Below are 14417 nucleotides of genomic sequence, written 5' to 3' on the forward strand. Positions count from 1 at the left end.
ATTTCAAACCACCTTAAAATCATCTACTATGTTCTAAGAAAATGAAATCTTTTTTGGAGAGATGTACCCAAAAGAGATGTACCTTTGATTGGATAAGATTTGGATATTTGCAGATTGACTGTTACAAGAAAAGTAGGTAGATAAAAGATGACACTATAGATTTGTTGATAAGGTTCTCTTCATTTTGATGATCTATTTCCTGTTCTAGTTACTAATTATAGGCCTGTAAGTATAGTTACATTTTAATTTTGGAAACTTCTATAAAAATTGATGTTACACTGTGACATATAGATAATTGGAAGCTAATTTGTTTTTTGAACACTAATTTCTTGATGTATCAGATACTGTTTATTTCTGCTTAGTAGATACTGTGGCCCAATTCCTTCTGCAGACTGTCATGAGAAGTGGCCTGAGGCTGTTGTGAGCCTCTGGGGAGTGAATCAGATGGGAGCTTGCTTTCTTTGTATCTCTCCTTTTTTTTCTCTTGCTGTATCTTTGACCCTCACAGATAAATAATTTACTTTTTAAAAGTTTATTTGGAGGGCTGGCACTGTGGCACAGTAGGTTAATCCTTTGCCTGCGGCGCGGACATCCCATATAGGTGCCGGTTCGAGTCCCGGCTGCTCCTCTTTCAAGCCAGCTCTCTGCTATGGCCTGGGAAAGCAGTAGAAGATGGCCCATGTCCTTGGGCCCCTGCACCCGTGTGGGAGACCCGGAAGAAGTTTCTGGCTCCTGGCTTCGGATTGGTGCAGCTCCAGCCGTTGCGGCCATTAGGGGAGTGACCAGCGGACGGAAGACCTTTCTCTGTCTCTCCCTCTCATTGTCTGTAACTCTACCTCTCAATTAAATAAATAAAAATCTTTAAAAAAATAAACAAAGTTTACTTGGGTACAAAAAATTTTGAAATTCATGCATAGCTTTTTTTTTTTTAAGATTTATTTATTTGAAAGAGTTACAGAGATGAGAGGCAGAGAGAGAGAGGTCTTCTTCCCAGGCCAAAACAGAGAGCTGATCAGAAGTGGAGCAGCTGGGTCTGCTTCAGGCAAGGGTGTTAACCCGCTGCGCCACAGCGCTGGCCCCTCATGCATAGTTTTTGTAATACTCATTTTCCATGAAGCTTTCAAAGACTTTTATGTATATATGGATAAATATATATAATGAAATACACAGCATAACTCAACATATACATTTTTACTTTTTATGTAGAATGTTTAAGATGGTTTTTGCAATACTATTTTTTCAAAACACCCTTTGCCATTTTTTTCAATTTACTTTTTGTTTTTCTATAAAGCTGAGAGACAAAGAGCTCCCATTCTCTGGTTCACTCCTAGTTGCCCACAACAGCCTCAGACTGGGCTGGGAGCTGAAGCCAGGATCTGGGCACTCAATCCAGGTCTCCTGCTTGGGTAGCAGAAATCCTGTGACCCAGGGCTTGCATTAGCACAAGCTGGAGTTGGAAACCAGAGCTGGGTACATCCAGGTACTCCAGTATGGGATGTGGGTGTCTGAATGACTGGACTAAACCCCCATTCCTTGTTAACTTTCTGTAGCCACTGTAGAACGAGTGCTGACCTTTGCTGTGGTTTCCTGGCCACAGAGCTCTGACTTATTCATTACCATCTTGTTTCCCTGAAGAACAGGAAATTACTAATCATTTTATACCAATACAGGTTGAACCGTTTTTGTCACAGACATTTTCATACTTATTTTTAATGGTATATTTATTCACAAGATTTGTCTTTTCTTGCTACCTGTTTCATCATGTAAACAGAGGTTAATAAGGGAATTTCACAGAAATAATTTTTATGGTGACACTTGGCAATCAAGAGTATACTTTCTCCTGTTTATGTTTAGTAAAAAAAACTTTACTAAACATAGATCTCACTCTCTGTTTCCTACTTAAAACTGAGGATGAATAGGGAATGGAAATTTGTTTTTGCAGAGGGTAAATTTGACACTTCTGTCTGTCCATATAGCCATCTTCTGGTTTTATTTATTTTTAAATCTTCCTCATTTATTTATTCTTGACTAATGTTTGTTTTCATTTTGACAGGCAGTGATGATTTCAGAAAATTTCAATATAGAAGCTCCTAGCTATCTGTCCGAGGAATCTGCAGTTCTCATTTATGCCAGGCAAGAGTCACAATGCAGTGACTGTTTCCAGGCCTTTTTGCCTGTGCACTACCGCTATCACCGGCCACACAGTAAAGACGGAGAAACCTTTATTGTAGTCAGTAACCCGGATTTGCTGATGTATTGTGACCAAGGTGAGGGTTGTAAGTCTTTTCTAAAGGTTGAAAATAAGAATAAATGAATGGCCACAGACTATAGTCAAGTCAAAAGCATGTTTTTTTTTTTTAACTTTTTTATTATAAAAAATAGCTGATAGGTAGAAAAGCTAACAGTTAGTTTTGTGGATTATCGTAAGACAAATATCCTAGTAAATACTAGCCAGGACGAGATCTTCCCTTGAAGACTCCCTCACCATTCTGACTTCACTCACTTCGGCGTTTCTGTTGTTTTTATTATACACATGAACATTTTTATACACTAGTGCTTAGTCTTATTTAAAAAATTGGTATCTCCATTAGGTCTCTTAAATTACAGGTTTCTGTCTCTTTCTTTTCTTAAAAACTGAACTGTTGAAAGAACATGGGCCAGAGGCTGGGGTTGCGGTGCAGGAGGTTAAGTTGCTGCTTGTGGTGTCAGTATCCCTTATTGGAGCATCAGTTGCTCCAATTCTGGTCCAGCTCCCTGCTAATTTGTCTGGAAGGCAGCAGATGGTGGCCCAAGTGTTTGGACCTGTGCCAGCCATGTGGGAAACCTGGATGGAGTTCCTGACTCCTGGTTTCAGCCCAGCCCAGCCCTGGCTGTTGTGGCCATCTGGGAGGCGAACCAGTGGATGAAAGGTCTCTCTGTCTCCTCTTCTCCTTGTTCCTTTGCCTTTCAAATCTTAAAAAAAAAAAAAAAGAAAGAAAAAAAGAAAGAAAGAAAAAGTGGGCCTGTGGCCCTGTAGAGTTTCTCATTGTGGAGGTCTGGAGATTTTCCTGACTATACTCATGATGCGGTTCATCGTGTTCCTCTGACCTAGTTGTTTCCTGGAGATTGGCATGGATCCAGTGGTGTGGTGAGGTTCAGGTTTGATTCCTTGGGCAGGGCTGTGGATGGGCCCTATCCTGTGACTAGTCGGCTTGCTAATACCAGTTGTGTTTCCTGTTGCAGCCTTTGATCCACAGAGCCCCTTTGCTGATTTTTGTTTCTTCATACTGGTATTGCAGGACTTTGTGGGTTTTGCTGTTTTTCTCCAGTTGGGAATGTTTTTGTGTTTTAAGAGGGATACTTGATCACTTACCTTTGTTGTAAATTTTGTCCATGAGGTTTTGGCTTTGCCAAGTAATTGTTCTTTCTGGTTTTTTATATGAGAATTTGCATGAATTAAGAAATGATTATTAAACTCTATCTTCACAGTCTTCTCAAAATCGGTATTTTTTCTTTAGTTTAAGAAGCCTCTTTCAGATTTTGATTCTTCCTGTCTCCAAATTCGTGCTGACTTAGATGTTTACACAAGATAATAGCTTTGCTGCTGAAAACTGACAGATGGGAAGTTTTTAATCATATGTTTGCAACCATCATGCCTTTCATGATGAGAAAATTAGAAAGTGTTCAACTATACTAGCTTTGTTTATCCAACCTAGTTTTCTGCTTCAATTAATGGTACTTTTTACATGCCTTAAGAAAAGTTTGAAAAAGTGTCTGTTCTGAGAGAATACTGGAGGGTCTATGGTGGTCTGTTTCTGACCTTAGAAATGTTTGAATTGATGCATTTCATATGGGAATTTATCAGCTTGTACACTTGGGATGTATTTTCAAAAGATTGGCCCTTAGCTTGAATGTGATGAGATTTGTTAAAAACTCATGTTCAGTTCTGTGATACCTTTGTAATTTAGGCATTCATATAAAAAAGATGTTCAAGTAGCAGCATGAGATGGATGGGTCCAAGACATAGAGAGTTTATATATATTGTGTTAAAATGTTTGAATACTCATATCCTAGAATGAAAGACTTATGCTGAGACTCAATGCAAGAATAGCCTTGAATCCAAATGCAGGTTTTTTGACAGAATTTTCTACCATTTTGCGCAGAGTTTCCAATTTTGAAATGCTGGACTCAATCAGAAGTGGCAGCTCCTTGTGCTTTGGAGAATGAGGATATCTGCCAGTGGAACAGTATGAAGTACAGATCAGTAAGCTATTATTTTATGTTGCTTTTATGTGTAAAAGTCTATGTGTTTCTGCCACATTTAAGGAACTAGTATCGTATATTCTAATATAGATAGCATTTTGTTTGCTTGTTTTTAAAGATTTATTAATTTTTTACTTGAAAGTCACAGTTACAGAGAGACAGAGAGATCTTCCATCTGCTGGTTCACTCCCCAAATGGCTGCAGTGAAGGCAGGACCCAGGAGCTTCTTGTAGGTCTCCCACCTGGGTGGCAGTGGCCCAAGCACTTGGATCATCTTTTGCTCCTTTCCTCAGACGCATTAGCAAGGAGCTGGATTGGAAGTGGAGCAACTGGAGCTTGAACCGATGCCTGTAAGGGTGTCCACTGCTATGGCAGGCAGCAGCTTTACTTGCTACACCACAATGCTGGCCCCTTTTGTTTGTTTTTAATGTTGTTTCTTTGCTACTGGTGTCACAGTGTTTTCTCATTTGGGTAAGGTTTCATATGAACCTTTTGATTTGGGAGGTTGGAGATGTAGTGTTAGTCCCATGACTCATTGGTTGGTCTAGGAATTAAGTGCAGCCAGTATGCTTTTTAAAGGTGTAGGATAGTGAAGAAAACAGTAGCATGTGTATGTTTTTTCTTTATCAATAAAATTTATTTGGGAACAGGCATTGTAGTGCAATGGGTTAAGTCATCCTGAGTTCAAGTCCCATCTCCCCTTCTGATCTAGTTTCTTTGGCTCAAGTACTTGGGTCCCTGCCACTCACATAGGAGACCTGGATGGAGTTCAAGGTTCCTGTCTTCAGCCTGGGCCAGTTCTGGCTGTAGGGGGCATTCTGGGGAATGAGTAGGAGGATAAAGATCTCTCTGGCTCTCCATTTTTCAGTTGCTCTACCTTTCCAATAAATAAACATTTAAAATAAAACTTTAAAATATTTTAATTTTACTTTTATTTATATCTCATTAAACAACAAAGTAAATTAACTTCAGAGGAAGTTAAAAAAAGGGAAACAAAAACCATAGTATTTTTAACTATGGTAAAGTTTCCAGACAGTTGTATTTTTGTTATTTTATTCCTAAATGTAATCCGACTCAGGCTGGTTTTATAGTTTTATAACTATTTGTTTACAGTTATTAAATTTGTTTTCAGTTATTAAATTGGGTATAGGATTAAAACCTCATTAGCAGTGTTTTTTTCTTAGGGGTCTGCTGTTTGAACATTCATAGCTTTTAGTTAACACAGTCTTCTACTTTCCCCTCTGTAAACTGCTAAGTCTTTATAATGTGCTTACTTTGTTTTTGTCTTTCTTTTTATCTTTTTGTTCCTCTTTCATGTGTCTCCTTTTAACTGGTGGTTGTAATATTACTGTTCGTGTTTCTCTTTCTTCCTAATTTTCTTGAAAGAGTACTTTGGTTGAAGGACATAATCTTTGTCACCATTTTTACAGGTTTTTTTTTTTTGTTGTTGTTTTTTGAAGGTTTATTTTATTTATTTGAAAGACAGTTACAGAAAGAGGTAGAGGCCGGCGCTGCGGCTCAATAGGCTAATCCTCCGCCTTGCGGCGCCAGCACACTGGGTTCTGTCCCGGTTGCCCCTCTTCCAGTCCAGCTCTCTGCTGTGGCCTGGGAAGGCAGTGGAGGATGGCCCAAGTCCTTGGGCCCTGCACCCACATGGGAGACCAGGAGAAGAAACCTGGCTCCTGGTTTCGGATCAGCGCAGCACGCTGGCCGCAGCGGCCATTGGAAGGTGAACCAACGGTAAAGGAAGACCTTTCTCTCTGTCTCTCTCTCTCTCTCACTGTCCACTCTACCTGTCAAAAAAAAAAAAAAAAAAAGGTAGAGACACGGGGGGGGGGGGGTCTTCTATCCACTGGTTCACTTCCCAAATGGCCACAATGGCCAGAGTTGAGCTGATCCAAAGGCAGAAGCCAAGAGTTTTCCAGGTCTCCAGCATGGGTATAGGGGCCCATGTACTTGGTCCAAACTCCGCTGCTTTCCCAGGAGCATTAGCAGGAAGTGGGATTGGAAGTGGAGCGGCCAAGATTCAAACCAACACTGCAGGCCGGGTCTTTAACCCACTGCACCACAGCGCCAACGCTTCTAGTTTATATTTACAAAGAATCAAATGAGTTTGCTACAAAAATAAATTTAAAATTTAAACCAGCAGACACCATGACTGTCAGTCAGATAAACATAAGGTGGGTTTATTCATATGTGCCACTGTGGATATTTAAGTTTGAAGTAATTTCTTGGTGGTTAGTTAGGAGTTTGTCTACTAGCCAGCTCAGAAGTCAACTATTTACAGGGAAGGCTTTATTTTAAAGCACTGTTCTTTTGTATTGTAGAACTTTTTTAAACTGCAGTTGAGAAGATAGATGATTGTGTTAATATCTTGCATAGCATAGAATTGCTTTTGAGATTGCCAATGCTATGTGGTACCTGGTTTTTATGATACTGTAAAAGTCCATTCATTTTGTTCATAAAATTCATTTTTCATGAACCTTTTTGCTCATGTACATGTATTTAAATTTTTTGTGCTAAAATAAACATCTTTAATCCCATTTTTCATTAACTTTTTAAAAAAATTATTATTTATTTGAAAGGAAGAGTGATAGAGAGAGGGAGAGAAAGAGATTTTCCATCCACTGGTTCACTACCCAAATGCCTTCAACAGCCTGAGCTGGGTCAGGCCAACGCCAAGAGCCAGGAACTCCATATGGGTCTGTCATGTGGGTGTTAGGAACCTTAGTATTTGGGCCATGATCTGCCGCCTCCCAGGCATATTAGCAGGAAACTGGATAGGAAGTGCAGAGTAGCGAAGGCTCCAACCAGGCACTCCTGTATGGGATGCAGTGTCCTAAATGGCAGGTTAACCCACTGTGCCATAATGCCTACTCCCATAAACTTACTGAAATACCCTCTATGTGCCTGAAAAATAGATGAATAGATGACCATTGCTAAGGTGGTGTTCTATTCCAAGGTTTGTTTAAGATGCTACTTTTGGGGGACAGTGTTGTGGCTGTAATCCCATATGGATGCTGGTTCAAGACCCAGCTGCTTCACTTCTGATCTAGCTGCTTGCTAATGCACCTGGGAAGGCAGCAGAAAGTGGCCCAAGTACTTGGGCCCCTGCATCCATGTGGGAGACTCGGAAGAAGCTCCTGGCTCTTGGCTTCAACCTGCCCAGCCCTCGCTGTTACAGCAATTTAGGGAGTGAAACAGAATGCAAGACCTCTTTCTCTGTCTCTCCTTCTCTCTGTAACTCTGCCTTTCAGATAAATAAAAATCTAAAAAAAAAGAAGGTTCCACTTTTTGAAGCATCATTTTCAGGTAAAGCTTTGTAAAAGATTGGGTTGGAACTGTGCTTTTTGGGCATAAAATGATAATCCAGGTATTTATGAAAATAAATGAAAAATAAAAATACTTGTATTTTTTTTTAATTTTTATTATTATTATTTTTTTAGACAGCCAGAGTGGATAGTGAGAGAGAGAGACAGAGAGAAAGGTCTTCCTTTTGCCATTGGTTCACCCTCCAATGACTGCTGCGGCCGGCGCATCTCGCTGATCCGAAGCCAGGAGCCAGGTGCTTCTCCTGGTCTCCCATGCGGGTGCAGGGCCCAAGCACCTGGGCCATCCTCCACTGCCTTCCCGGGCCATAGCAGAGAGCTGGCCTGGAAGAGGGGCAACCAGGACAGAATCCGGCGCCCCAACCGGGACTAGAACCCGGTGTGCCAGCGCCGCAAGGCGGAGGATTAGCCTGTTAAGCCACGGCGCCGGCCAAAATACTTGTATTTTTAAGTTACCTAAATTTTAATTTTTTTAAAAACTTACTTTGAAAGCATAAAATTTTCTGTAGATTTCTGATTGAACTCCTTTGACTTCAGAGTTAGAATAGAAAATAGAAGCTAGGGGCCAGCATTGTGGCATAGTGAGTAAAGCCGCTGCCTGCAGTGCCAGCATCCCATATGGTGTTGGTTTGTGTGTCAGCTGCTCCATTTCCAATTCATCTGCCGCTAATGTGCCTGGGAAAAGCAGCAGAAGATGGCCGAAGTGCTTGGACCCCTGCTGCCCATGTGGGAGACCTTGGAAGAAACTCCTGGCTTTGGCCTGGCTTAGTTCTGGCCATTGCGGGGGGTGAACCAGTGGATGAAGCTCTTTCTCCCTCTCTCTCTTTGTAACTCTGATATTCAGATAATTAAGTAAATGTAAAAAAAAAAATAGAGGGGCTGGCACTGTGGTGCAGTGGGTTAAAGCTTCAGCCTGCAGTGCCAGCATCGCATATAGGGGCCGGTTCCCATCTGGCTGCTCCTCTTCCAGTCCAGCTCTCTGCTGTGGCCTGGGAAAGCAGTAGAAGATGGCCCAAGTGCTTGGGCCCCTGCACCTACGTGGGAGACCTGGAGGAAGCTCCTGGCTCCTGGCTTCAGATCAGCTCAGCTCTGGCCATTGTGGTCATTTGGGGAGTGAACCAGTGGAATGGAAGACTTCTCTCTCTCTCTGGCTCTAACTCTCTGTAACTCTATCTTTCAAATAAATAAAATAATTCTTTAAAAAAAAAAAATAAAAGCTAGGAGCTAGGTTGAATATAGAACTTTCACATTGCTAGCTTGGAAAAGGACATATTCAGTTGTGCAATTTATGAATAACAAGCTTTAGAAAACTGTTTAGGGAGAGAAACCACGAAATAGGAATGAATATATAGTTTTATTATTTTCTACATTCTAATGTGAAACATGGAGGAAATATTTATACTGACTATAGAGGTGATGTTGAGCTATAATTTTCTTTTTTAAAAGATTTATTTATTTATTTGAAAGGCAGAGTTACAGAGAGGTGGGGAGGGAGGTATTCCATCTGCTGGTTCACTCCCCAAATGGCCGCAACAACCGGAGCTGGGCTGATCTGAAGCCAGAAGCCAGGAGCTTCTTCCAGATCTCCCATTGGGTGCAGAGTCCAAGGACTTGAGCCATCTTACGATTTCCAGACCATAGCAGAGAGCTGGATTGGAAGTAGAGTAGCTGAGATCTGAACCGGCGCCCATATGGGATGCTGGCACTGCAGGTGGCGGCTTTACCTGCTATGCCACAGCACTGGCTCCGAGCCTTTTTTTTTTTTTTTTTTTTTTTTTACAGGCAGAATGGACAGTGAGAGAGAGACGGAGAGAAAGGTCTTCCTTTGCCGTTGGTTCACCCCTCAATGGCTGCTGCCACCGGTGCGCTGCAGCTGGTGCACTGTGCTGATCCGAAACCAGGAGCCAGGTGCTTCTCCTGGTCTCCCATGCAGGTGCAGGGCCCAAGCACTTGGGCCATCCTCTACTGTACTCCCGGGCCATAGCAGAGAGCTGGCCTGGAAGAGGGGCAACCGGGACAGAATCTGGCGCCCCGACCGGAACTAGAACCCGGTGTGCTGGCTCTGCAGGCGGAGGATTAGCCTGTTGAGCCACGGTGCCGGCTTGAGCTATAACTTTTTTTTTTTTTTTTTTTTGACAGAGTGGACAGTGAGAGAGAGAGACAGAGAGAAAGGTCTTCCTTTTGCCGTTTGTTCACCCTCCAATGGCCGCTGCGGCCAGCACGGAGCCAGGAGCCAGGTGCTTCTCCTGGTCTCCCATGCGGGTGCAGGGCCCAAGCACTTGGGCCATCCTCCACTGCACTCCCGGGCCATAGCAGAGAGCTGGCCTGGAAGAGGGGCAACCGGGACAGAATCCGGCGCCCCGACCAGGGCTAGAACCCGGTGTGCCGGTGCTGCAAGGCGGAGGATTAGCCTATTGAGCCGCGGCGCCGGCCTCGAGCTATAACTTTTTAAAAGATAGTGAACTCTAGGCAAAACGCCGAAAAAGTAGAACTGATGAAAATTAAGTTTGATTTTGTGACTTAAATAAATTGTTGGATCTGAAATGATCATTTGAACAATGTTATGTGTATTGTAGAATGAGCTGAAAGATATTTAAAGGAAATAAGAAAGGGAAAAATGAAATTAAAGAATCTAAGAAATTGTCTTACCATAGATTGTACGTTTGGAATGTCTCTAACTTCTCATCCCTCTTCCTCTCCATAGGTATTTAAGAATGTGACTCTGCAGGTTCCAGTGGGACTGACCATTCATACCTCTTTAGTATGTTTTGTGACTCTGTTCATTACAATCCTGTGTTCTGTGCTGATCCTTATAGCCGTTTTCAAATACGGCCATTTTTCTCTTTAAATTTTATGCAGTTAAATACCTTCTATAAAACTAAATAGCCCTACTCATTTGTGACTAGAGGTGTTGTTCTACAGTTAACTCATTACTTTTGTTTTTGTCTTTGTTTATGTCTAAAATTATGTTTACTAACTGAAATCTTGACTCATTCTCAGTTAATTCCAAAATTTAGTGTTCTACTGTATAAAGCCTTGATAAACCTCAAATATCAAAAGCCAAAAGAGGAAACTTCATTTTGTTAATTTTTAAAAATGATTTTGTTTATTTATTTGAGAGGTAGAATTACAGACAGCTGAGGGAGAGACAGACGGATACATCTTCTATCCTCTGGTCATTGCCCAAATGGCCACAATGGCTGGAACTGAGCCAATCCAAAGCCAGGAGCTAGGAGCTTCTTCCAGGTCTCCCACGCATGCAGGGGCCGAAGCACTTGGGTCATCCTCTACTGCTTTCCCAGGCCTTAAGCAGAGAGCTGGATCAGAAGAGGAGTAGGGAACTGGCGCCCAAATGGGATACTGGTGCCATAGGTGGAGGCTTAGCCTACTACATTCAGGGCCAGCTCCCATTTTGTTAAATTAATATTTCCACTTGTTGAGTTGTGGCTTTATCTATATTGAAGATAGGAAAATATTTATGTATTAGAGATAAGTTAGTCTCGTTTTGTGAGTATAAACCTTTGAATTTAAGCTAAAAATTGAAAAAAATCATTATAAATAAGAACAAAATAATGGGAGTGAAAGTCAAGTTTATTTAAACACTAATTTCATGAGAATATTAAACCATCCAGAGTTTCAAAAAGAATCATTGAAGTAAGACACTAAGAAATAATAATATCAAAATGGATTATCTGTTAAAGCATCTTCATTTTTTTTAAATTTCATATTTCTTTTTAATGTATGAATTGGTAAAGGGCTTGATGAAACTGAGTACTGTGTTTTAGTTCTTATTTTAGTACACATACTGATTTTGTTAGAATATTAAAATTATGTTTTTAAAGAGAATACTTGTATTTTCTTAATTTTTATATTTATTAAAAAATGGAAATGCCAGGTGATATTTTCTTTTAAATAAAGGATCTTGATTTATACATGAGAAAAAATTAGAAAACAAAGTAAGTGCTGTAGGCTAATTAAAAAATAAAACTTCCAGGTGAGTGTTTGGCATAGCAGTTAAGACGTCTTGGGACGACCCTCATCCCATATCAGAGTGCTGTGGTTGAGTCCTGGCTTTGCTCCTAGTTCCAGCTTCCTACTAATGTGTACTCTGCAGAGGAGAGAGTCATGACTCAAGTAGTTGGGACCCTGCCACCCACCTGGGATACTCAGATTGAATTCCTGGCTCTTGGCTCCTGGCTTTGGCCTGGCTGTCCCTGGCTGTTAGGGGCATTTGGTGAATGGGGATCTCTGTCTTGTCTGTCCTTTTGCCTTTCAAATAAATTAAATAAGAAAAAAAAAAAAAAAGCAGAAAACAAAGCAAACAAAACTTTAGGGGAAGCATGTTTTAAAACAGAAGCCAGGTTTCCATAGTCTTGGCTGCTGATAACAAGAGCCTCGGGTGATCACTGTCATAAATAAGTGTCAATTGTTAAATCAATTACAGGAGTCACTGTGCACTTGCTCCACATAGGACCTCTGTCCTTAATATGAGAATTAACGGTAAAACCAGTCTTTAAACAGTACTTTATACTTTGTGTATCTGTGTTGGTACAAACTATTGAAATCTTTACTTAGTATAGAGTTGATTTTCTATATATAAAGATAATTAAAAATGAATCTTAATGACGAATGGGATGGGAGAGGGAGTAGGAGGTAGAATGGTTTGTGGGTGGAAGGGTGGGTATGGAGGGAAGAACTGCTATAATCCAAAAATTGTACTTTTGAATTTATATTTATTGAATAAAAGCTTCCTAAAAAAAAAAACAGAACTATGGTGTATTGGCATTGTCTCGTATAGAGTAATGGGATTTGATACATGATTGTGTATGTTATATCTGTTTAATTTTCTAAAACATTTTAGTGTTTTTATGGGAATTAATCTTTCCTAGGAAAATTTGACTTGTATGGCTTGACTAGTCATAACAGCTCTATTCAGAATATATTTGAGACTTAAATATTGGAAAAGGTAAGCCAGTGCCATGAAGCAGAAATATTATTAGAGATTTTTAAAAGCTTCAGTTGTTTTTATTTACTTGAAAGAGTGACAGAGAGAAGTCTTCCACCTGTTGGTTCACTCCCTAAATGCTCATAATAGCCAGGGCTGGGCAAGCCAAAGCCAGTAGCCCAGAACTCCATCTTGGTCCTTCATGTAGGCGGCAGGGACTCAGGAACTTGTGTTAGCAGGAAGCTGGATTAGAAGCAGACTGGGGACTCAGACTCAGATACTGTGATTTGGGATGTGAGTATGCTAACTGTTCCACAAAACACCTAACCCATTAGAGCTCGATATTGACTAAAATTTCAACCCAGTTCAGTTTTGTATTTTCTTTATAAAATAATTCTATGTTTTACAAGCATTTCTTTCACTATGGGATTAATAATAGTAAAATGGGCTTATAAAAGTCTGTTAAAATTTAGTAACATTGACACAAGGTTTTGGAATATGGTTAGGTGGTGGAACATAGTACTATTAAACTTATTCAGAGTGTGTGTGGGTATGCATATATATAACATAACAGTGTTCCTTTTATTCATCAGAACCAAGTTTCATCAGAATGTAAACAACTTTTCAAATTAATATTTAAGATTGGCTTGGAACATGGTTTAGCCATTTACTAATTTACACAGATATTCAGAAGTATAATAAAAATGTGGATGTGAATAAAGAAAACTTTGATATGACTCTTTTTAAGATTTACTTATTTATTTATTATTTGAAAGAGTTACAGAGAGAGGGAGAGGGAAAGATCTTCCATCCACTGGTTCTCTCCTCAAATGGCCACAATGGCCAAAGCTGGCCAGGCTGAAGGCAGGAGCCAGGAGCCAGGAGCCTCATCAGGTCTCCATGTAGGTGCAGGGTCTCCAGGACTTGGGTCATCCTCCACTGTTTTCCCAGGCCATTAGCAGGGAGCTGAATTGGAAGTGGAGCAGCTGGGATTCGAACTGTTGCCCATGTGGGATGCTAGCACACAGATGGTGGTTTAACCTGCTGCGCCACAGCACCAGCCCCTTATATGACTCTTTTGTAATAAATCATTGTATAGGTTATCACTTTACTTTTTATTTTTTTATTTTTTTTGACAAGCAGATTTAGACATAGAGAGAAAGGTCTTCCTTCCATTGGTTCACCCCCCAAATGGCCGCCACAGCCGGCACGCTGTGCCAATCCAAAGCCAGGAGCCAGGTGCCTCCTCCCAGTCTCCCATGTGAGTGCAGGGGCCCAAACACCCGGGCCATCTTCCACTGCCTTCCCAGGCCACAGCAGAGAGCGGGACTGGAAGAGGAGCAACCGGGGCCAGAACCCGCGCCCATATGGGATGCTGGCACCGCAGGTGGAGGATTAACCAAGTGAGCCACAGTGCCAGCCCATCACTTTTTTAAATTATCATGCTGTACTTTTTTTTTTTTAAGATTGATTTATTTATTTGAAAGAGTTAAACACAGAGAGAAGGAGAAGCAAAGAGAGAGAGAGAGAGATCTTCCATCCACTGGTTCACTCCCCAATTAGCCGCAACTGCTGGAGCTGCGCCGATCTGAAGACAGAAGCCAGGAGCTTCTTCTGGGTCTCCCACGTGGATGCAGGGGCCCAAGGACTTGGGCCATCTTCCACTGTTTTTCCAGGCCATAGCAGAGAGTGGATTGGAAGTGGAGCAGCCGGGACTCTAACCAGTGCCCATATAGGATGCTGGCACTGCAGGCTGGGGCTCTATCCACTACACCACAGTGCTGACCGCCACTTTATTTTTTAAATTTTTATTTATTTGAATGACAGTTACAGAAAGAGGTAGTGAGAGAGAAAGCAAGCTCTTCAATCTGCTGGTTCACTTCCCAATGGCTGCCGCGGCC

The 14417-nt window shown here is 41.2% G+C and overlaps 1 protein-coding gene across 1 annotated transcript in view; it reads left to right on the forward strand.

Moving 5' to 3' along the window:
• The window catches only part of PIGX (phosphatidylinositol glycan anchor biosynthesis class X), a 22843-nt gene extending 10967 nt beyond the window's left edge, over window positions 1–11876 (forward strand). Inside the window, exons 5-7 of the mRNA XM_062181159.1 lie at window positions 2054–2267; window positions 4143–4243; window positions 10276–11876. Of these exons, the coding sequence (XP_062037143.1) occupies window positions 2054–2267; window positions 4143–4243; window positions 10276–10419 (459 nt within the window). The 3' untranslated portion in view covers window positions 10420–11876. The remainder of the gene's footprint in view (window positions 1–2053; window positions 2268–4142; window positions 4244–10275) is intronic.
• The last annotated feature ends 2541 nt before the right edge of the window (window positions 11877–14417 follow it).

Source organism: Lepus europaeus, chromosome 2 (assembly GCF_033115175.1).
Source record: "Lepus europaeus isolate LE1 chromosome 2, mLepTim1.pri, whole genome shotgun sequence".
NCBI classification, from domain to species: domain Eukaryota; kingdom Metazoa; phylum Chordata; class Mammalia; order Lagomorpha; family Leporidae; genus Lepus; species Lepus europaeus.